We start from the raw sequence: 24,330 nt of genomic DNA, 5'->3' as shown, positions 1-24,330 counted from the left end.
TTTCATGAGAAATTATTAAACCTGAACACAGCTACGTCAGAGGTTCCAAGCAGAGGCTGTGTCCCCAATGAACTGAAGCAGTATTTGGACCAACCACTTTTAGAAAGAAAATCTGATCCAATAAAGTTCTGGGTAAATTGCCGACATTTCACGCCAGTTCTCTCGGATATCGCTCTAAAATATTTGATTTGCCAAGCTTCTTCAGTGTCATCTGAAAGGGTAGCTTCAGTGGTGAATTTGGCTGTGCCGAATGATAGGAGCAGATTAACAGGGGAGCACATCCAACAAAGAGTGCTCCTGATGCCAATATCAGACAAATCCTGGTTTGACTAATGTAATTTTCATTGTGTTTATGATGTTGATTTTTTTATTAATAGTAAAACTGATTTCAAAACAGCCAGATGTGTATTCAATCTAAAGTTTTTTTCAAATTTTTATAGATAATCGCTTATTGCGCAAAAAATATCGAAATATCAACATATCGATATTTTTTAGTCAATATTTATCGATACATTTGAAAAATATTGATACGATATATATCGATATTTCTTCTTCATTTGCCCATCCCTATCATTGACCAAAAGTAACAAATCGTAAAAAAATTATAATTCTGTGACCAATGACCTTACTTTGCCACGATGACAATAGTTTATTACTCTGTGGTACGAGGACAGTATATTTTATTATTGTTTTATTAAAAAAATAAATTGAACCAGAAAAAATTTTAGAAAATTTTTATCCCCCGCAAACTCAAGAGAACTAAACTTCTTTTGTCTGAGCTTGGCTTCAGCAAATACGATTTTGAAGAATTCGATTTTTAACTATTTAGTTTTTAATAAATGTTTGAATTAATTTGTTATATTTTTTTTAATTTTCTTTCACCCCTTTTGATGGTAAAATTTGCTTTATCTGGCCGTCTTCTCCAACGGCCCCTTTATAAGAATCAATGTGGCAACACTGTTCAGTTATCACAATCAGGAGACATCAGTTTAGTTTAAAGTTCGGAAGGAGTAGTGCGTGTGACGTGTTAGTTATTTATTATTGTGGTTTACAAAAATTGATTCAACGTAACCGGTTTGATTTCACATTACATTGACGACTTTGGGCATTTGCGTTTTATTGAATTTTATTTTAAGTAAATCACATTTGTTATAATGGCTTTGAAATATATAATATTCGTAATTTGCATCGGTAAGATTTTTTATTTTTATTGTAATTAATCTGACTTGACTACAAAATATTCACACATTGTGTATAAATGAATAGGAAGTGGAAAATTTTCTATATACCCAGTTATTGTCTGGTATGGCAATTTTAGATTAAGTTTTATCATAGGTTCATAGTTCAAAAATTGACATTACCACCTATAATTAATCATAAATTAATGTAACGTATGTTATTATAAAATTAGTTTGACTCATATGTACCATCACCATTCGTATATTTCTTAAACTATTGAAATAAATTAAATCATAGTGTACCTTCAAAATGTTTAATCAAAACACCTACTGCTAACATCATAAACTCATTTCACTCTTTTTATTAAAATTTGTGAATGTTGAATAAGTGAATGCATAAAACAATAAAAAAAAGTATTTATTAATACCCTAGTAGAAAATACATTCTAATTGTTATAATTTTATTTTTAAAAGATTTTTTATTTAAGGCATGACATGGGCCCAGACAGAACCATCTCTCTCAGATGCTATCAATAATTTGCCTCCTGAACTTCAAGGAAAGGTAGATGAAAAGCAAGTTACTGAACTGAAAAACAAATCTATGCAAGTTTTTAAGAAAAAATGTGAAGAAAATGGAGGAACAGAAGCTTATCCACAAAGCGAGGTAAGATTATGGATATACTTTAAACCAACTTAAATAATTTAAATAAAATTTTGCACATACTTGGTGCAGCTAAATCTTGTAAACTAAATTCTAATATATTTTGCATCTACATTGATGAAATAAAACTTAATTTAAAAGAGTTAAAACAACTTTATCTTACTGTTTATTATGTGCTTATAAAAAGTACAAAATCCTTAAAAATAATACTGTAATTGTAAAAAACAGTAATTGTATTGACAACTAATATTAACTTTAAAAAACCATACAACATAAAATATTGTTGTTAAAACCCATATTTAAAACTTATTCATTACAAAAAACCTTTAAATATACCTTATATAGTTTTTAGATACCTATGAAGGTTCAAAGTTCAAAGACCTTTTTCATAGTACAAGGTTGTTCAATGAAATAGTTAAAAGTCAAAATCTTTATTCAATATTTGTACTACCGGTTCGAAAATGAATACCGCTTGCTTGAGAAGAACTGGCAAAAGAAATTAATTGGAATTTTATATACATAAATGCATATTGTTACAGCTTAGTTTGTATGGAAGTGTAAAAATCAATATTATTTTTTACTTAAACATAAAGGAATATTAACTCAACAAAAAGCATTTAAATTAAATGCATATGTAGTTCATTAACACATTATTTGTTTTAAAAAATTTTTTTTATAGAAATAAGATGGTTACTATGTCTCTTTATCTAAAAAAGATTCATACTCAACATAGTAATACTAGCTTTTGCACTCTGCTTTGACTATGTGAGCAGCGAGGACTGGTGATAAGTAGCATTTATGTTTAGTTAGGGTAAAACTTATCAGTTTTCCAAATTTATCCAAATACAATCATCCATTTTTGCGTGATTGAGTTAGAAACATCCAAACATACAAATTTTCAAATTTCTGATATTAGTAAGATATGTGGGAATTGATGAAATAATATTGTAGATTTTTTTCTGACTATTCAGGCTTAAACAAAATAAGAGTTAATTAATTTGTGCGTCCTTGCATAAACTACAAACTGATATTTAAATATACATAAACTACAAGGTGATGTGCAAAGGTTGACATATTATTAAAAATAACACTGAAATTAAACAAGCAGTATTGCAAAAGTATTTAATTACAAGATTCCTGTATGAAATTAATTTTTTTAGTAATATATTTTTTTATACATCTTTCTAATTCTAACAAACATACTGTTAGTTAATGTTATTGACAAAGTTTAAGATATATGAGTATAAAAATAAATCTTATATTATGCTATGTTTTATAATTTGTTTTGTAACAAGTGTAGATTATGCATAGTCATTGAATTATTCATATTGTTATTTACATATTATAGGTTTGATTTGACTTATATAACTTAAGAATCCCTCATTTGTAAAATAATATCATGAAACTAAATTTGGCTTTACTTTTAAAATTAACGGTTGAGATAAATCAGTGTTTAACTTAACATGGTGCGAGTGCTTAACAATATTAAATTATAGCAAGTGTTTCCATACAGAAAAATTCAAATGGGCACTATATTTAAAAAATAAGCACCATTTAAGTTATTTTTCATTTTCTATATTATTTCTTAAGTAAAGTTAATCTTGTTTTTATTACACCTAAATATTAGTAGACAATAGGGGAGTTATTGATTTAGTTTCTTTTTACAAGTTTCTTATAAACATTTTAACTTTACCACTAATTTTAAATTACCTAACTCAAAATAGTTAACATATATACATGTTTATTTTAATAAAAAAATATTTCTAAGTTAATTTTAACGAGGTAATAAATACAGTTTATAGTAACAAGTTGGAAATTTGTTTTTAACAACAACCAGCTACCGTAGATATAAATGGTTTTCATAGTAGGCGTAATGGATCTTTTATTATCTTCTCAATAAATTTAATCAGTTTTAATACATAATTTTTTTATGATTATAGACATAGGACGATAGAATATAGAATGTGTCTAAATGTATAGTTTTATCCCGCGGGTTCGCAACTTTTTGTTATCCGGACCATAAATTATATGTATATATATATATTACGTCGAATCGATTGCTTAAATGATGACCGAAAGGCAAATTAGCAAACACTCTTGCTCATTTATATTATTAAGCAGGTAGGTAGATAATAACTATATAAAAATTAACATCACAATATAAATTCATACTTATCATATCATACTTATTGTACATTCAAAAAGTTACCAAGTGACCAAGGTTAAAGATGCCGCCTGCAACACGATACAATTGTTTATTTAATAACATTTAGAGGGAAGTCCCCGTTGAAGTAAGGGTATGTTCCACAATATATTGTATAATCATAAATCGTTTAAAAAAAACAAACGAATAACATTTATGTAACATTTAGTAGGCCGCGGCTTCGCTCGTTTCAGGGGTTGGTCTTCAGATATTAGGTATAAAAAGCACCTTTCCTTGGAATTCCTTGGAGTTCAAGCTTGCTTCATAAAAAATTTCATCAAATTCGGTTCAGTGGCTTGGCTGTTAAAGAGCAACAGATAGAAAGACAGAGTTATTTTCGCATTTATAATATTAGTATAAATTAGCTCAAAGACTATACGTCTACAATTTATAATAACTTAAGTCCTACCATCGTTTTTTTTCCATGATCCCTTTTTGATACCTTGTTGTAACTTGTAATGAATTAATTGTTTCTTTGATCTGAAAATTTAACTTATCCCATGTATTCATAAAGACATATTATTAATTTGATTTGTGTAGATATAATTTAAAATTGATTTATTCCAAAGCCGTACGCTTCATATTGTTTTGACTAATAATGTATCACTACCCTAATTTATGCAGGTCAAATTTTTGCCAACGGTGCACAAAGGCTTTGGTTACAGTCACGTAGGTCGTTGGACTGGTTTCAATGAACCTTTGTATTTTGCGGCCATATGTTCAATGTACAACGAAAGTAAGCGTGTAATTATACCTCGGCTTTTGGTCAGGATATGGTAATTTAATATTTTAAAAGAGCACGAAGCTGTTAATAATATTTTATTAAGAACAACCCGTACGGCATAACGACTATGACTGTTTTTAAGAGGTCGTTGATTTTGCTCAATTGGGCTTTATCGATAAACTAGCTGAACTTGCGGCTTGACCCGCGCAAAATTTATAATACTTTACCTGAGCCACAAAAACCGTCACTCCGTATTTTAGCTCTTCGAATGGTGAATTAAAAAAAGAAAGCCTATGTCCTTCCCCGGGACTCAAAACTATCTCAATACCTATTCTCAACTAAATCAGATCAGCGGTTTAAACCGTTAAGAGGTAACAGATAGAGTTACTTTCGTATTGTTAAAAATATTTGAAAACATATCCTGGAAAAATAAGGCGAAGGTTCCCTTAGTAATGTATTTCTTAATGTTATAATGTAAGTAAAAAAACTGTCTAGATAGCTTTGGAAAATAAGTTAATAATAATAGGGTACGAAGTGGAACTCTGAATTTGCTATATCCGTATTTACATCTATTGCTTCTAATTGTTTTATTATTTTTTGGAGTAGAAGAGGATACATGCTTGATTCGAGTTCGCTTTTACAAACACTTTTAAATCGTCATTTCACAGTATTGTATTGTAAAACGGTTGTGTGTGAATGTGAATGAGTTACTCTTTTCATTGCGATAATCGATTTTCCCCCTTTTTAAAAATTATATGAGGGAAAGATATATAAAAAGAATATATAGGATAGATAATTATAAAAAGAATATATATGGCGGAATGTTTCATATAATTTGAAAAACATTGTTTCAATGAGTGACCAAAAGATTAACGTCGTATTTCATACAATATCTGCCTTACTTTATTAGAGATTGGATTCGATTTTCAACATGTAAGTTACGTAATTTTATAATTGGTTTGTTTTTAATATGCAATGCATATGTAAGAACCATTTAAACTTGACCTTGTATTTATGTAAGACGAAGACAGGCGTTACAGGAATAAACGTGTACATTTCAATGACTGCACAATCTAAATAGAAGGCATGCAATATAATTATGATTGCGATACTCGATCTTCCTTACATAATATTTAGTTAGTTGCTATTTTGTACGCACAATAAGATACTACACTTCTCCCACATTTTATAGAATTCATACTGATCATTGACATTAAGTGTATCCTATTTCTAGTGTATATAATATAATAGATATTATGTAAAATAAGAATTATACGAACGTCGTATAAAAACACAACAAAATGATTCGCTCGACCACAGACTAAATTAGTTCTAATGGTTAATATTTAGGTTTTTAAGTCTATTTCGTCACGATAATAACATACAAAGTCGTTGCAAATCATCATATTTAAAAAAATGCAAGCCCTGCTTTGGCGATGTCATACATTGAATTATATTTTATGATAATGTTTTAATCAAAAATCTTCTCTGAAACACGCTGAATATGATACAAATTTCATGTCAAAATATCCCGCGGTTTTTGCGTGAAACGTTTTAAAAAAAAAAGTTATCTAATTCAACATTTTTCGTATTCCAATTTAACAGTTGTATGTGATTTGTAATTTCACTCATATTTTGTTTTGTAAAACATTTGTACATTCGTTTTACAGACTTGCAGAAAAATAAAGAGGATTCTTGATTGTAATTTACTAAATTGTTACAATTTAACAAATAATTAATTTTAGAGAACGGAAAAAAATACTGGCCGGTTAGAGCGGTACTACGGCTGTATACGAAAAAAAATGAAAAACGTAAACGAAATTAAATTGTTATCGACAAACTCCAATTCTAACTGAACTAATGTATATTATTTACATTAAATATTTCATTTAAACAAGGTTTCATAATTTTGGCGCCAAATGTAGATATGTGACTTGGAGTTTACAATAAAATGAAATCAAAACAAAACCTGTCATAGGGTCCGAAATTCCTAAAAAATCTTTTGAATAAACGCGAAGTGTCGCGGCAGACCCACTAGTATAAAAATGATTGTTACGTAGTACTTTTTGAAAAAAACTGGCTATATATTTTCCCTAGGATTTTGTTATTATAAATCCTCTCCGCTTGACACGTACCAGTCGAAAACGAATGAATATTAATATATAAACAAATAGTTTTTTAAGTACATATACCTATGTTCTTTTTTTTAAGCCGACTCCGAAAATAAGATTTTATATTTTAACATAGCCTTGCTTCTTTTGGATCCAAATAGACATTTTAAGAATATTTTTTAAATTTTAGTGTACATGGAAGCAAATTTATGAAGCGATTGTTTTTTTTTTGTTTTTTAATTAATTTAATTCTTACTAGGATTGGATAATTGTAATTGATTGCCTTGATTATTTTTTGGACAAACCGAGAACACATTACAATATATTCTTCAACAGACTACAGTATTGATTACTAATGATGTACGTTTCTTAAATCGTTTATGTATTCAAACCCAGTCAACATGTTTTGACCGTTTTGGTAAATAATGAGTTGGGTTCGATATTTTCAATTTAAAACCAAACTACACCCAGACCTTTCAAGCTTTTTTTAAATCGTGTTTTAATAAGGTTAAAATTTTATAATTTTAGAAAATATTTTTTTATAAATTTAGAAAAGTGACACAACCACCGTTTCCAAACTTGGTTGAAAAACCGAAGATAATGTCTCACTGCTCGTCAAAGGCCTCCTCTCCCTATTGAGGAGAAGGTTTGGAGCTTATTCCACCACGCTGCTCCAATGCGCGTTGGTAGAACACACATAGAATTTCATTGAACTTACACTCATGCAGGATTTCTCCGGCCTTCCACAACCGAGCACGAGATGAATTATAAACTTTATGTTTAAGCATATAAAAATTCAGCGGTGCTTGACTGGGTTTGAACCCGCTATCATCGGTTAAGATGCACAAGAAGATCAATTTCAATAGATATTCATTGTTATACTATACAATTCAATTTAGTAAATAAGTATCAAGTATTTATTCATATCCTGAATTAAATTGAGCGTGTCAATTTGAAAGTGTACAAAATTAATCTTTACAATTTGCAGAAATTCTTACACAGTGTGTGTATTGATTCAAGTTTAAATGATAATACCTAATTGCTAAAAAAATCCATTTAATCATATTTGTGATAATTTCGTTAATCAGTTATAACACTTATCAAGGTTGACATCATTTGATTTTTTAAAACTAATTCAACGTGCATTATAACATGTGTTTATATTATTTATATGTCAAGTTATTGTATAACCAAAACCGGGGTCTCTTGTAAACCGGTATTCCAACTACAAGGTAGTTATTGAAATTTGAATTAACATAACAAAAAACTTTATCATCATGTAACTTAATAAATAGTACAATTTCCTTGGTTTTTAACATCGGAGTATTTAATAGCCACAATACGAAAGGTAAGGCTTAAAAGTCAAGTGCCCGCCTAGGTAACATGAACACCGTAAATCCGGGGCTGAATAGAACTTTTTTATATACGTAGAAATGAACGATCACAGTGGTTTGTTAATGGTGGCATTGTTTGAAAAGCCTATAGGAATAGCGAATTTTCTATTTATAAAAATCGATTTTTTTTTAAATTAAATTATACTTCTTGAAACAATACCAATTGTTATACGAATTTAATTGTAATTGTTTTAGTTCGTGGGATAAAATGAGACGTTGTTTTCATATCAACTTATTATTTACATATTAAATAAATTAAATTTATTAACCTCACAAAGCGAAGTTGAAGCATTGGAGTTACTTATGATCGATATTGTTTCATAAAACTGAGTCCCGTTCATATACAATTAAGGTTATGATATATTTTTTAAATAAAGAGATGAAAAACAATAATGTAATGCAAGTATCAGCAAAGCGCAGTATCGGCCAACACTGCAGTGATAAAAAATACTCATACTTAACCCGACAAAAAAATCTTGGAAATAAAATAGTTACTGTGTCTTTATTTACAAAAAATGTTCATACTGTAGTAGACATTCTTATAAGTAGGTAGGTAAAATATCAAAAATAAGAGTTAATTTTACGAAAAATTTTCGCACGGGTAAACTGCCTTTATATTTACTACTTTAAAGAACATTAATTGTTATTCCTTCCGATAACTTACGTTTTAATAAAAAAATGCCAAAAATCTACGTTATAAAAACAAAAATATCGACGTCCCAAATTTCAACTTTCCAGACTAACTAGTTGTGGCTGTGTGCTAATAGTCGCGGCAAACGATTTATATTTATTATAGATTGCGCGTACACAAAAGATTTGTGCTAACAAATTTGATTACTTATTTTATCTAACTTATCAATACATATTGCAGAACTATTTATGAAGATAAAAAATATTCCCGAGATTACAACATTCACAGATAACTTTGATTTAGATTAAATGTGTTTGAGATTACCTCAATCAATAGGTATTAAACGTTGTTTATTGTAGCTTTAAAAGTCCTTATGTGCTGATTGATGGATAGTGGATACCACTCACAAAAAAAAAACACTTGTACGGCTCATGCCATATCACCACGAGCTTAAATGGATAGGTTAGCCTTAGTTTACTTTACTGGAATAAATACAGCATGAATAAAGTCGAACCACGAATATGAATACTATTAGTTATATCGTAATCGGTAAAAATAACAAAACAAATTCGGCCCATCACTAGAACTACGTTTTTGGATCTCATATTTAAATAATTATTTAATTTAGATTAATTTCATAACTATATATTTACATATAAAATCAATAAAAACTGCTAAGTAACGTCGGTGTTAAATCTTATCAATGAAACAATTTAAAAAAAGTTATCGGACATGAACAAAGTGACAAAATAAGCGTGCTTTATTAATAATAAATTGGAATTTTACAATCAAAGGAAAAATTTAATTTCTTTTCCGCATATTTGATAGATTTTATCAAAATTTAGCCTTTATGTGTCAATCTATTTGGAACAAACGTTAAATTATTTAGTGATTTCAATCTCTATAAAATGTTATACTTATATATTTTTTTACAGTATTACTTAAAAGGGTTATGACAATAGAATCTGTAGGACTTGGTTATACGAATGTGGTGTTATGTAACTTCATGATATAGGAAGTACTTCTTCGGAAATCTTAGCTCTAGGTCATTTATATAAGAAATATTGTTCGTCAGAATTATGTTTGTTACGAAATGATTTTGTAATAAGCATTGATTTGACTTAGGACTATATGTATTACTATTTAATTTATATAGTGTAAGCTATATTTACCTTGATTTATTTTTAAGAGGAATTTAATGGTTTTTGTTGTAATATATTGCTTTTGAATTGATAGATAAAGGGGGCCTGTTAAGGAGCACGTCATACGTTGACTGATAAAATCCTCTGTTAAAATGGATGGTGTTATTAAAATAGAAAAAGTTATTGCAACACAATTAAATATGTCATATTTTTCACATTCATGTTCCTTAAAAGCTTAAGTACTTCAGTTGAAATTTTGTTTTCTTAGGCATTTCTTAACACAGAGGAAGCTTTGTAATATATTATTTGAAGTGTTTAAAATATGGCGTCGAGTGCCTCTTAAAGCTAAGTTGCCAAGTAACGAAAATTAAAAAAAAAACAACTATTTTTAAACAACCTTATCGTTCGTGAGTGCCATTAATTTTGACATGTTTATTCGATTGCTGTGTAAGTATCGATACAATTCTCTACCTTGACAAAGCGTATTCGACAAAAGTCGAAGTGATTTCGACCTTTGCTTTCCTTTTAATTATTCACTAAAATACGTCGTTGATCACTTAATATGTCGAAAAAATCGTCAGTAGAAATGAAGAAAATCTAGCGACAAATGGTTACTGTTGGAAAATTATGTTTAAAACGGATGATTTAAAGTTAAACTTTAAATCGTCCACCTAAAACGGTTAGACCGACTTTGATGTTTTTTTGGTGTGTTTATGAGTTTAGAGTGGACCCTGTAGATGGAACTGCTATCGAAATAAAAATATAAGTCTTATTTCACTCGTACGAAGTCGAGACATGCAGCTAGTATTCATATATCGTTGTTAAAATTGTTCAACGTAAATTTAATTTTCTTAATCAACATTGAAGCATTACACTTTCTTATTGATTGTCGAAATTCTTCTAACAATACCAATCTTCAAGAAATAAGAGTATGATGATGATTATTATTCGTGTGTCAATTTATTTTGAATATTGCCGTATAATCCCTGAATAACTGGAAAGATATATGGGTCGCCTAACGATGTGAAAGTTGCTGTTTCGAACCGGACAGTGGTAATGCCTACTCGAAACACAAACTGCGCAAAGTAACTCACTAATATTCTCTGAAAACAGAAATAGCTACTAATGTATGTAATGTACCGCGAAGTGTAGGTATGTATTTTATTAAATAATTTCGTTCCGTTCTATTAGTAACAACTTTGAACTTTGACAGAGTCGACGACTTGAATTACTTATTTTTTTAGGTGATCCATAATATTTCTATTTTGTTGTTAAATTAAAAAAAAAAAAAAGTATTTATTTATTTAATTTATAAATCACGAAATAATCATTTCCGTATATTGATATAAATTATCAATGCAAAATGAAAAATGTTGTTATTGAATTTAATATAATATGCAAAATTTTAGGTAATTGAAATACGTATGAACATCAACGGGAAGGCATAAAGTTTTGTAACATTTCCAGCAATCGGGAAGTAGTTCTTAGATAACCTAGTGCGGTGGAACCTTGGCATCATTCCAAATACTCTCATCGGAACTGCCTTTGCATGCCATTGAAATTGGACCGAAAATTTGTCTGTAAAAAAAAAAAAAAAACAATTCTCACAATACTGGGAATAATTTATCTTTACGTTTAGAAAAATGCATTTGATTCGAATCGGAGCGACTTCTTTTGTATAATTTGGATCACGTGACATATGAAATACGAGTGGTATTTCTATGTTTTTGATAAACGAATTAGCCAATAACTTATATGTGCCCATATAAGTTATTGGCTAATTCGTTTATACTTATTCCCTTCAAATACGGTGACAGTAATAGGGAACGCTTGACGTTGTATATATTAAACACACAACGCTATTCAGTTAATCGATATGTTTACAAGTCATTAACTAATGAATAAAAGTAATAACAATAAGTGCGCGACCTTTCATTGATTATAAGTCTTGAACAATTAAATTAACGATTAATCTATCTCTATGTATAAATGTATGTTGGTATATCTGTTTAAGATTAATAGACTACGACACCGTTTGACTGATTACCGTTAAAGTTGGCAGTTGGCACACCTGTATTTATATACTACCACTTTTTTGATCGAATAAGCGGAAAACAAAAAACAAAAAACTTTATTCGAGTAGGCATTTTTGAGGCGTAATTTTACGGAATTGTATCGCACGTAAAGCTATCACCGGTTTGCAGATTATATCAAGAAGGTAGTTACTCTATTTAGTCAACGTGTCAACGTTTTGTTAATCATCTACATACCTAATCTTTTGTTAAATAATATGCCTTATTTTAAATAAACGTAAGTTTTATTTTACTATTTTAATGTAACTCGTCGCTTGATGGCGCGGCTGCATGATAACATTAATACCGTTTTTGTAGTAATTAATAATTTGTTAATACGGCAATAATTCATAAAAGTTTGACGTATTAACAAAAAGTCGCTTTGTGCGTTTGCCCTTTGTTTTATAATCTGAACCTGTTCGTTGTGATCATTGGTACATCTGCAGCGAGGACGAGATCGATGTTTTACTTGCTACATATTTACAAGACATAACAAACAAAAATGCATAAATTTGTATTTTCAGAATTGCATATATATAAATAACGTTCTTATCACTTACTACTTGAGTTTTTTTAAAAGGATGATTGAGATTGCTCTTTTGGCGATTACAGCGCTCTTAAAACATTTTTTTTATATCCCTAACTTTTCTTTGTTTTTGTGTATTTATCCGATGAACTTTTATTGGATCACGTCTGTCCGTCTGACAGCCTTGTATACATATCGTCTATGCATTCATAAAATTATTAGCATACTATATTAAAAATTTGAACATTATTTAATCTATATTATGAATCTGGCCAAAATATAATGAGATTTATTATCAAGTTTACAGCGGAAAAAGGCCTGAGATCAGCGTGTCCTGACACATCACAGGACCCGCTGATCTTTAAACCTGGAAATGCTAGATGAAGACTTAAAATTGTTGAAACTTATTTTTATGTTTAGTACAATAAAGGTTTATTTGGAACTATTATTTCCCTCAAAGAATAGACTAGATGCCCCTTAAATGAGTTAGATTGTAACCTATGTAAGTTCACACTTCGACCCTAAAGAGCAGGTCGATAGCCATAACATTAATTATCTGCAAACTGTACTGATATTTACTTAATGAGATGCACTTGGTTATGTCCTCATCTTCATATAACCCTATTCAGTATATTACGTTATTATTTGTCAAAATATCTACCACCGATTTGGTAAGAAACACCTCAGACCCGAGAAAAGCCGAGAATTCAGCGGGATTTTTTCTTTTTTTTTCCAATGTTAGAGCTTATGTATTTGAAACGGCCAGTGAGTGGTGACAATCGTTTCTCGTTACCAAGGTGTGTTATCTAAGAAGATTTATAATATCCTTTAACACAGAAACGTTAATTAAAGCTATTTTTTGTTTAATTTACAATTATTATTGTACTTTTTTTATTCATATTGTGAAAATAACTAAATATATTTTTGAAGTAACCAATTTACCTCGAATTCGATCAAAAACGGGGCTGCCATCGAAAAAAATATAAGCAACAATTCAGTCATCCGCCATCTTGAATTTTTTGTTTATTGAATAACTCGTTTTTTTAATATTACACGAAAAATGGTCATCACCAAAGTTGTAAACCTACAATTTTGGTTCTCGTTATGTTTTTCATCAATGTGATTGGATCTAAAGTTTTTAAGCGTGTGTACCGCGTGTTGATGTTATACGTTGAAAAGTCACCACCGTTGGTGACACACCCATTACTGAATTCACAATTAATCGCTCTTAATAACATTGGTATTTTATTAATATTATTAAATACATATATTTATATTAATAAAAAATAAACGTTGGACTTTTCTACCGTAAAACCGTAAAATAAGAAGTATATAAACAAAGCGTAATCACATATGAACGTATGTAGGAAAGGTAATTTGCCTTTAATGAGTGTTATTACATTATACTTGTAGTCGCAAGCCTTATCACGAGTCAAAACAATGTTCCTTTAGCCTTGGGTTCATAAAAGTTCGTTTCCAATGTACTTACATATACAGTCGCATGATACGAATACGAACAAGGATGTCCATAATATGGGCCATATTTTGTTGATGTCCCACTTACCTAGCATTTCGATAACCTTACCGGGAGCAGACTATTCCCAGGGCGAAGAAGGACGAAGCAAACGCTAATGGCGTAGATGTACACAAAAGAAAGCACTTTTGATATTTAATTAGATATTAAATATCAAAGATGTGCCTTCTTTGTCAGTATTATATGCGCTCGTACGATACTCTACATACCTAGGTGTTGTTGGCAGTCGCGTTAAGGTTTTTTTTTGCATAGTACCGTAAACATATGTATGTAAGCCTATAAATTATTTTATATAAAATATTTATAAATAATAAATAAAATTGTATAGCTTTTAGCTATTGAGTTATATTCAATCACAGAATTATATAAATGTGATGAATACTTTTTGGTTTGACATTTTTATAAAAAAAGTGGAGGAAGAATATTTTTGAATTTGACATGGAAATTGTTAATCTGGGTTGAAAAGCGGAAGATAATGGATGATTGTAACAAAAACTGGAAAAATAAATATTGTAAACTATATTAAAAATTGTTAATTATTTGACGTTCCTATTTACTTGAAGCTGGGTCTTCATGTAGTAGTAGGTTATACAAGTGTTGTTTAAATCTCGCTAAACAAATATTATTACTTTTTCTCTTAATTTTATATCTATATTATAAGTTATTACATTATATAAGTTATTATTAATTATTTCTTAACTGTATTGCATTATAAGGCGGTAGAATATATGATCAGTGGGTGGTACCTACCCTGACTGGCTGGCACAGAGCCCTAAGACCATGTATTATAAATTATATGTCCAGTGTAGGTTTATTTTAAAGTCATAATAATCAGAAAGAAGAAGTGTTTCAAGAGTACTTGTAAACCTACCTAAAAGTAGCAAATCGTTAAAATTTTTATTAATATGAAATTGTGAGTAATAATAAATGGGTCAATGGTAAAACGTAAATGTTATTAGAATTATCATGAATTACTGTTCGTCGGTGTATCAGTGTATCTCATAAAGAGTTCTGATTATAGTAATTGAACTTTGACTGTGTCATATTGCCAGCGTTGTTATATTAAATAACATTCATAGTACGGTTACTTGTTAGTTGTCATGCGTGCGTTTTTAATAAAGTATATTAAAATAGTAACTAAGTACATCGAAATCTGAGCAAACACCTAAACATATTTTTTTTTTTAAAGAATTGGTAGTAGTTCGCCTAAGTGGGCCAACTGTTGGCAAGTGGTCATAACTCCCCTTAGATATTGGCGTTGTAAGAAATATTAATCATTTCTTACATAGCGAATGCATTTTATCAACCTTGGGAACTAAGATGTTATATTCCTTCTTTCTGTAATTACAAATAATTTACATCCAGCTAAGATTGAAAAAAAAAAGGAAGCTTTGTGTAATTTTTTTTGTGTACCAAGGAATGCTAGGGAATATTATTTCAAAATCATCACTTCTAACTTTTAGAAGTGTACTCCCGAAATCTATTAGTTTTGAGTGTAGGAATAAATGTCAAAATACTATTTGTATATCAACTTTTTACTAAAGTAGGACCTTTCTTATTTAGAGCATTATAGTAGTAGCTACGTTGTTTGTTTAAGAAGTTCATATACGCTATAATATCGTATCAAGTCGATTTTCAGTACTTTCCTAGCTATCAGCTCAAGTATCGAATGTTTTTGTTTTTTTAAATGCTTTTATGCAATTAAAATAAATATTTGATTCGTATTATATAGATAAAATCATCTCTCTCCGAACCTATCATCTATCCATCAATGAAAAGCAAACTAAATTACAATTGAAATATGTATGTCTTATGTAAAATAAAAATCGTTTGGTAATAATCCTTATGCAAGGGATTGACCGCTGAGTGGACTGCGGTGTTCATTGTAATATTATCTTTTTCAGAAATCATTTTTAAATTTCGTCGAATGCTTAAAAGAACTGGTCGATCCTGCAAAGTTACAAGATGAGATTGAAGCGGCAAAGCCAACAGGTCAAGTAGACGAGGTCTTCAAGAAGTAAGTGAAATTAAATAATGAAGTCTAAATAAAGTATATTAATATATAAATATACACTCAGGTATATATATATTCGAGTGTCCAACTCATCATCATTAGTTTAATATCAAAATTTTACATCCACAGACGTTGTCCAAAACGATTTAAATACAAAGGGATAGAAATCCTTACCTTACTAGGGGTGTAGACTGTAATTAATGAATTACTTGTCATTTCAGAAATGGTAGTCAAAATTGTTATAATCAATATTAATGTTGTCTTTAAATGGCCTGTATCCATCTCCTGTATCTGTATTATTGTATTAAAAAAATGATCAATAAAATTTTAAAAATACTATGTTAAAGTCACGATACAACGATTTTTTTAGGTATTGTGAAAAAACACCGTCTTTCAAAAGTTGCTTCCGAAACATGACAGAGTCAGTAAAGCCTTGCTTCTCGGTTGAAGAACAAAAGAACCTTAAGACTGTCTATAACATTTCTGAACAATTAGCTGAGTTTGTATGCTTCAAGGAGGGAGATAGAATTGCACGTAAGTACCATTTCAAATGAAAACAATTTAATTCAGCATAATCTTTACAAATTAAAGCGTTGGTACATTTAAGTTGTATTGTGTAATTGTACTTGGTGGTATGGCTTAGTGCAAGCTCGTCTGGGTAGGTACCACACACTCATCAGATATTCTACCGCCAATTAACAGTACTCAGTATTGTTGTGTTCCGGTTTGAAAGACGAGTGACCCAGTGTAACTACAGGGACAAGGGATATAACATCTTAGTTCCCAACCTTGGTAGCGCATTGGTGATGTAAGGAATTCATATTTCTTACAGCGCCATTGTCTATGGGTGGTGGAAACCACTAACCATCAGGTGGCCCATATGCATGTCCGCTAACCAATGCCATAAAAAAAACTATAAAAATTTACGATGTTTTTTTTTTAATTTTCTTGTAACAGTGATCATAATCCATACTTGATTGAATAATTTCCATTCGTGTGTGTGTGTGTCTGTGTGGCATTATAAAATGCTTATTTTCGACGACCTCCGTGGTCGAGTAGTGTGTACACCGGTTTTCATGGGCACGCTACTCCGAGGTCCCGGGTTCGATTCCCGGCCGAGTCGATGTAGAAAAAGTTCATTAGTTTTCTATGTTGTCTTGGGTCTGGGTGTTTGTGGTACCGTCATTGCTTCTGATTTTCCATAACACAAGTGCTTTAGCTACTTACATTGGGATCAGAGTAATGTATGTGATGTTGTCGAATATTTATTTATATTTATTTATTTAACAGCATTATAATTAGAAGTTATTAATTGCCAATCAACTAATCAATATTAATGAATATTTGCAAATCTGATTACACAATCGATACACGTCAGGATTCATTTGACTACAATTTGTATACGCCTACGCTGTACTCATGTATAATTTATTAAAATGTTATTTATTATATTTGTAAAATATTGTTAAACGAGCCGATATTCGTGATAGATCGTGGAGAATCTGTTACTATATTACTATTTATTTATTAGTTAGACAATAACGAAAATGTTGTCTCCAGCGATTCTTATATATATTTTTTTAATGTCAAATTTATTATCTTTGGACTGTTCTTTGTGCCTTTTCAAGGTTCCATATGGTACGGTTCATTTGCTGTACTCTGTAGTCACATAATGACTGCTGGTTGCTAGATCTGTTATTAAGAGAATAAGGAAAACTGCGGAGATTTTGTAAGGTTTTGACCTAGAATATTTTGAAGGTTTCATATGGTACCCAGCGATATTTATTTGATTGTGATAAGTTTTCTCGGCAATCACAAAGTGACTATTTGTTGGTAGTTTAAACTATTGCTGTAGTAATTATTAATTATATAACAATTTTCTAACGAAACTTGTACAACTAACCAATAAAAATAACATAAAATCCAAACGTTATTTATGTTCCTCCACGCAGCCGAAGTCTAGATTGATGAACGGAAATCTTGTTATTAATTAAAAAAGAATTACTTCATACTGAATTTACTAATTGCCTGTCAATTTACCTACGGCAGTAGGTAACACTTTATTTGGGTAATAAAGGTCAGATTAGATAATAACTGATAAATATTGATATTTCATTCGTAATATGAATGTCACCTTTTCCGTTTGATAGGTACTTAATTATATTATTTTCATATTTATGTAGTGAGTTAAATAATATGTATACGCATATAAGTATGGTATGTTGATTTAATAGTTTTTATTGTTTCGTAGAAAACCTTAAAGATTGCCGTATATTTTCTTTATGAGATAGATAAACTCAATAATGACGTCATCGACCGGTCGAAGCAGAACGAAGTTATTTGGGTAATAGGCTTTAATATGCCATATCTATTCCAGGCAGCATTCTAACGTACCTCCCTTATTTTATTTGTCATATTCATGCAAAAGTCAGACGAGATCGCCTGACTATAAACAACTTTAGTCGATAAAACCTTTTGAAGCGAATAGTACCTACTTTAGTAACTTTATTATATTATGTTATGATAATATTACCGATCTTCGGTTTTATTTTTTATTAGTCGCTCTTATGATTTATAAATCTACGTTTAGATACGCACGGTTTCTCAGTAGCTCCTGGTCTGTTTGTCGACGGATTTTGAAAATAATAGTAGCAGGTAAACGAAAAATGCACGCTCATATGTTATTACATACTTTACTTAAATTATCAATAACAATGGTTGTCGAATTTGGAAAACTGTGAGCTTTTATTGTAGATTACCACTTCGATGAGTGACAAAATAAATGATTTCCGATCGAATTTCTTGTATGCTCATATTTAACACTAGATGTGCCCGCGACTTCGTGCGCGTTTGAATTGAATTTAACAAAAAATATATTGTTGTAGCCTAAGTAAGCTGATATAATAAGGAGTACCTTATTATATCAGCTTTCAGCCGGTGAAAGGACCGTCAAAACCGGTCGAGCCGTTCCAGGGATTACCCGGAACAAACAAACAGACAGACAAATAGACAAAAATTAAAAAAAAATGTTAATGTTTTCGTATATGTACCTGTATACATGCATTGCATTTAGTAAAAATCGGTTATTTTAATATTACAAACAGACACTCTATTTTTATTATATGTATAGATGATAATGGCGAAAATACTTGAGCACTTTTGACACAACTAATGCAATTTAATAAATAACATAAAATATTCTGTTCTCAATCCTCAGAGGACATTAAAGTCATCATCGGATTGACTAACAATCTATTGTATCTCTCTATCATAATTGGCTTTAATTCGATTTCGAAACGTAACCCAGAATCGCCTCCGATTTACTATGTCACAATATCAATGTTATTTTTTCTTGATACGATTAGTACTGGATTAGATGCTTTATATCTTGCTGACAGTTTTCGATAGTGGATAATATTTCTTACATCGCCAATGTCTGGGCGGTGGTGACCACTTACCATCAGCACATTTGAAAACTACACGATACATATTTATATGTAAGGGACAGAATAATAATAAGTGTTATTATATTTCCAGTTTTCATCGCCGAAAACGGTCCAGAATGTTTCAACGAGAAGAAGGCTGAGCTCGAAATTTGCGCGAACAACACCCTCGGATCGGAATTCCACTACGACCAGAACAAGTTCCCCATTGACAACATTCCAGAAATTAAATTTGGGGTGAGATATCACAATTATTTGGTTTATGGTGACGGCGCTTGCCTTATTTATTTAGAAAAAAATATAAAGATTCAGCAATTTTAAGATAGCGAGTTTATACCAGGAAAAGAACCTCTGAATTTTCATGTTCCTAATGTATCATTAAAATTACTACCAAACCGCATTGGAACAGCTTGGTAATCTCAGTACAAAACCTTCGCCTCCATGAGAGAGGGGTCCATAGCTCACAATCAGCCGTAGGGCGTTTCCAAATTGTTAATAAATAAAATTATCGGCTGTTTGTGAATTCGACCCTTATCTGAACCATTTAATTGCAGTTTACCGTTGAACATTGAGTAATATATTTTCCGATACTTTTGAAATATATTCCTGGGCGTCTCTTTCGTTTCAAATGACCTTTGCTCGTGTAGCGTAATATTCGCTTAGGTTTTATCCTCATGTCAAATAATTATTTTACAGAAGACACGCATTACTTAGGTGATGGTCCAACCGGTTTCAATTAGTACATATCGAAACAAACACTTAAAATTATCTGTAATTGAATAAAAACAATGTAACTATTTAGTTCCTTGCCGGTTCTAAGTAGAATCTACATTTCGACCGATGGTAATTTTAATTTGATTTATGTTGTGAAATGACGAATCAAAAGTACTTTTGTCTTTTTATAATTAGTATTTATATGTTTTACTTTTTAAGTGCTTGTAAGAGGCCATTTGGTTAATAAATATTTTGGTTTTACGTTCCAGGAGGACGAGTGTGATAAATTCGCTGAACTGCAAGTCTGCGTTGTGAACGCTTTAGAGACGTGCTCGACGCCCACGTCGGCGAACATTGTCGAGTCACTCTTCAAATTCGTCAGAAAATCTACACCATGCAAGGAATTGCCTGTAAGTTCTAATACGAGACTTGTTTTTATTTAATACAAAGAAAAATCAGCGAAGTGGTACAATTTGTATGATATACGGGCGGCCTAGAGAAGTGAAAGTTGTAAGTGATAAAATCCTGAGGTCTCGGTGGGTCTATGGTCGTTCCCCTAAAATAAACTTAATTGCAGGGGAAAATGGAAAAAAATGTATTATTTAATAAAAAGTTATAAAGTTAATAATACTAAGCTATTTTAATATACAAAAATCAAGACAACGTATGTTTATACAGTAGTGAACAACATTTCGCTCAGTTAATTTTTATCGTTTTTCGTCGACATATCGACCTTTTCTAATGGGAATTATATTCGTCGAATGAATAATAAGTTATTATCATTATATGTTACTGAATTATAATTGTTCACAATAGGAAAAAGCGGACGGAAATTCGAGCAAAAGAAATGGCGTAAGTCCTTAATTTGTAATGTGCCGTTATTTTGATTCGTTAATGTACATGTTACGTTTTGTTTCTGTTTTGCTTACGTTTTTCTTTATGTGAAGCAAATATATTAAGTTATGTAATATTACGCTTTAATTGTGCTTATAAATATAGCCTTATTTATGAGTTCCTTTTGTATTTCTCTCATATAAGGAAACGTTGCACATTCGTTTCTGACGAATATCTGCCGAAAGTTTACTATATTCGTTTCAAAGATATTCTTAATAAACATCGCCTGCAATGTTATTATATTATGTATTGCATTTTAAGGTATTTAGAAAATATACATTATATTATAATACTCACTTGGTGGTAGGGCTATGTGCAAGCCGTCTGGGTAGGTACCACTCATTTATCATATATTCTACCTCCAAGCAGCAATACCTACCTATTAATGTAGTGTTCCGGTTTAAAGAGTGAGTGAGGGACATAACATCTAAGCTCCCAAAATGTTTAGCATCAAAAATATGTTATAAGCTAGTGGATCGCCGCGACACTTCGCGTTTATTCAAAATGTTATTACTCTGTTTAAAATATTTTTTTTCTTATACAGCCGTAGCACCGCTCCCTAATGGGCCAGTAACTAAAATTAATTCTTTGTTAAACCATTACAATTTAGTAAATAGTAATCAAGAATCCTCTTAAATTTTCTGCACATCTACGAATGGAGCTCTTCAAAATAAGACCATAACCGATTTTTTTATGTGCAGCTATCGTCCCATAATCACTGGGACAAAAATCGGCTTGCGCTATTAATATATAAGATTTTGTTTTTATTTTATTTCATTGTATTGTAACGAAGGGAATGCGACTTAGATGTAACGTCCCAGCTTTTTTTTCTTAGATAAATGTTTTGCTTGTTTAAGATATCGCAAAATAGTATACAATGTATTTATCCAGTAAGGAATGTAATTCTAGGAGTGGTTTTTTGCTAGATAAGATATCTACCCTCAAAATAAATATCTACTATACACCCTGTATTGGTAATGCGACGTATTCCCGTTAGGAGGTGATAGGGGTGACTATTTGCGATAAATTGAACCCCCATATGCATGATGATTTAAATTGCTATAGAGCTTAGGTTAGAATAATTTGTGTGTTTTCTTAATATAGATTAACTATAATATATTGTTTCTGTTCCAGGACACTACGCTAAATAACAAACCAAACTCGGCCAACAGTCTCACATTCAAGTCCATTACAATGGGTATGATTGTACTCGCCCTACTTGTCTAAGTACACGCAATCGCCTCATACGCTATGACGCCCTGGTACTTTAGTTTGATTATTTAACGTATCGCCAAAGGTTAATTGAAGGATTTTGCTTAATACATTTTAAATATATATCTTTTTAATGATTATTAATCATTTAATCGCCTTAACGATAAATGAAAAAATGTTTTGAAAGTAAATATTTATTCTGATATATTATTTTTTATTTAGATAGTTGTATCTCACAAAGATGAACCGTTACAAAACGAAATATTTGGTCAGATGTGTTTGTTACTAATGTTTTAAATAAATTTAACATAATCCACCAAACCTCATTGGAGCGGTGTAGAGATATAAGCTCCAAGCTGAATGGAGGCCTATGGTCAGTAGAGATAACATTTACAGGCCTATAACAAAACTATCTTGGGACTTTTAAAAATGACTCAATATACAATATAATAATCTTTTTTATGTATTCCTGGTCTAGTTATTTAAATATTTTCATTCAATAACGGTTCGTCTTTGAGTTTTGAGAACGATTTTTTTTTAAAGCTGTAATTTGGCAAAATTCTTCAGTATCCATATGAATTGCTAGCTTAATACGAACAAAGTAGGTAAGAATATTACTATTTTTGTAGCTATTTTCGTTTCAATTGAAACCAAATATTGTAATAGTTGTGAAGCGTACCTTTAATTATATTAGAATGCTTAAGCGTTGAAAATTACATATCCGTGATAAAATAGTGTGTATTGTATTTTCATATGCCAGTGATCGCCAAATTTTTCGCTTCCATCCGAATTAGATAATGATTGCAGATATATTTTTAATAAAAACTCTAGAGATAAAGGGGGGTTTGGATGGTATTTTTTTGTAGTATTGTAGGCTCTCTGTATAATGTTACTTTGAATATATAAGCCCGGGTTACCATTCCATAAAATTTTATCTATTTGGAAAAAAAATGTTTAAGACTTAAATCAATGAACTTCGTTTTATATTTTTGATTGTAGATTTTGATGCGATTTATATTACTATTAGAATTTATCGCTATTATTATAAGCCTCTAGTAATTATGCAGTTTTCGTGACGTCATACATACATTATATTTCGACTTAACTTTTATTAGGTTGTGAAATACTGTAGAGGAAAGTGCTCTCGAGGTTAAGTTGAAATACGTGAATCGATAACACTTTTATTGTATTGTAATTTTAGCGTTCAGTAGATTTGTTGGACTATATACTGTAATAGACGTAGAAATGTTTAAGATCAAAACCAATAATCATTTATGTTAAACATGATAAATAACTTTGAATCATTTGTTGGTTAGAGCTGGCCTATTAGACAAATATGCTTTAATTTTATATTTTTGTATTGTTTTGTATTTACATTTTAATGAATTATATTTGATCTACATTCCAAGAAACATTTTAACATGACATTTATTTACATATATTTTTTAATTCGAAACAGAGAATATATAGTGGCATCAACATGGCGGAAATGTGTAAGATGATCGGTATATTACTGCAATCATAATTTCAAAGTCGATTTATAAAATATCCTGTACAATTACGTTTTAGTTGTCTGTATGGCACATCTGTATTCTCTGTTCTGTGGTAAAGTAGTGCGAGGAAAGTGAGTGTAGTTATTAGAGCTATGTTGTGATGAATATTGTATGTTGCTTCATTAAAATGGTGGTTTAATGTTATCTTACTATCATTTCGTATGCCCTTTGCCCTTCACGTCAACAGTTTTTGAATAATCATTTAGTTTTTCTCGAATTATTGTATTGTTTGAAAATATTTTTTATTTTGTCCACCCAATGTCTATTTTGCTAACACTTGACAATTCGGAAATACTACATCCTACACAGTATATTAATATCTAT

The 24,330-nt window shown here is 30.4% G+C and overlaps 1 protein-coding gene across 2 annotated transcripts; it reads left to right on the top strand.

Moving 5' to 3' along the window:
* Nucleotides 1-976: 976 nt before the first annotated feature.
* Nucleotides 977-24,150, top strand: LOC113396418 (27 kDa hemolymph protein-like). 2 transcript variants are annotated; one of them, XM_026634340.2, is made up of 8 exons: nt 977-1,191; nt 1,667-1,842; nt 16,081-16,193; nt 16,561-16,724; nt 19,728-19,870; nt 20,617-20,757; nt 21,164-21,199; nt 22,376-24,150. In XM_026634340.2, the coding sequence occupies exons 1-8, from the start codon at nt 1,155-1,157 to the stop codon at nt 22,466-22,468; spliced, it is 903 nt and encodes a 300-aa protein (XP_026490125.1). In that variant the 5' UTR covers nt 977-1,154; the 3' UTR covers nt 22,469-24,150. The 2 variants fall into 2 exon arrangements, with proteins under 2 accessions (XP_026490125.1, XP_026490126.1); XM_026634341.2 differs by lacking the exon at nt 21,164-21,199.
* Nucleotides 24,151-24,330: the final 180 nt, after the last annotated feature.

This window comes from Vanessa tameamea, chromosome 6 (genome assembly GCF_037043105.1).
Source record: "Vanessa tameamea isolate UH-Manoa-2023 chromosome 6, ilVanTame1 primary haplotype, whole genome shotgun sequence".
NCBI classification, from domain to species: Eukaryota; Metazoa; Arthropoda; class Insecta; order Lepidoptera; family Nymphalidae; genus Vanessa; species Vanessa tameamea.
Note: the sequence above shows the minus strand (reverse complement) of the source record. Positions and strands in the feature narration are given on the sequence as shown.

What these genes read in the sequence shown, in the direction of transcription:
- LOC113396418 (XM_026634340.2), top strand. Translation starts at nt 1,155, where the DNA reads ATGGCTTTGAAATATATAATATTCGTAATTTGCATCG. An exon ending in AAGCTTATCCACAAAGCGAG is followed by an intron (nt 1,843 to 16,080) that starts GTAAGATTATGG and finishes TATCTTTTTCAG; the next exon opens with AAATCATTTTTAAATTTCGT. An exon ending in GGAGGGAGATAGAATTGCAC is followed by an intron (nt 16,725 to 19,727) that starts GTAAGTACCATT and finishes TTATATTTCCAG; the next exon opens with TTTTCATCGCCGAAAACGGT.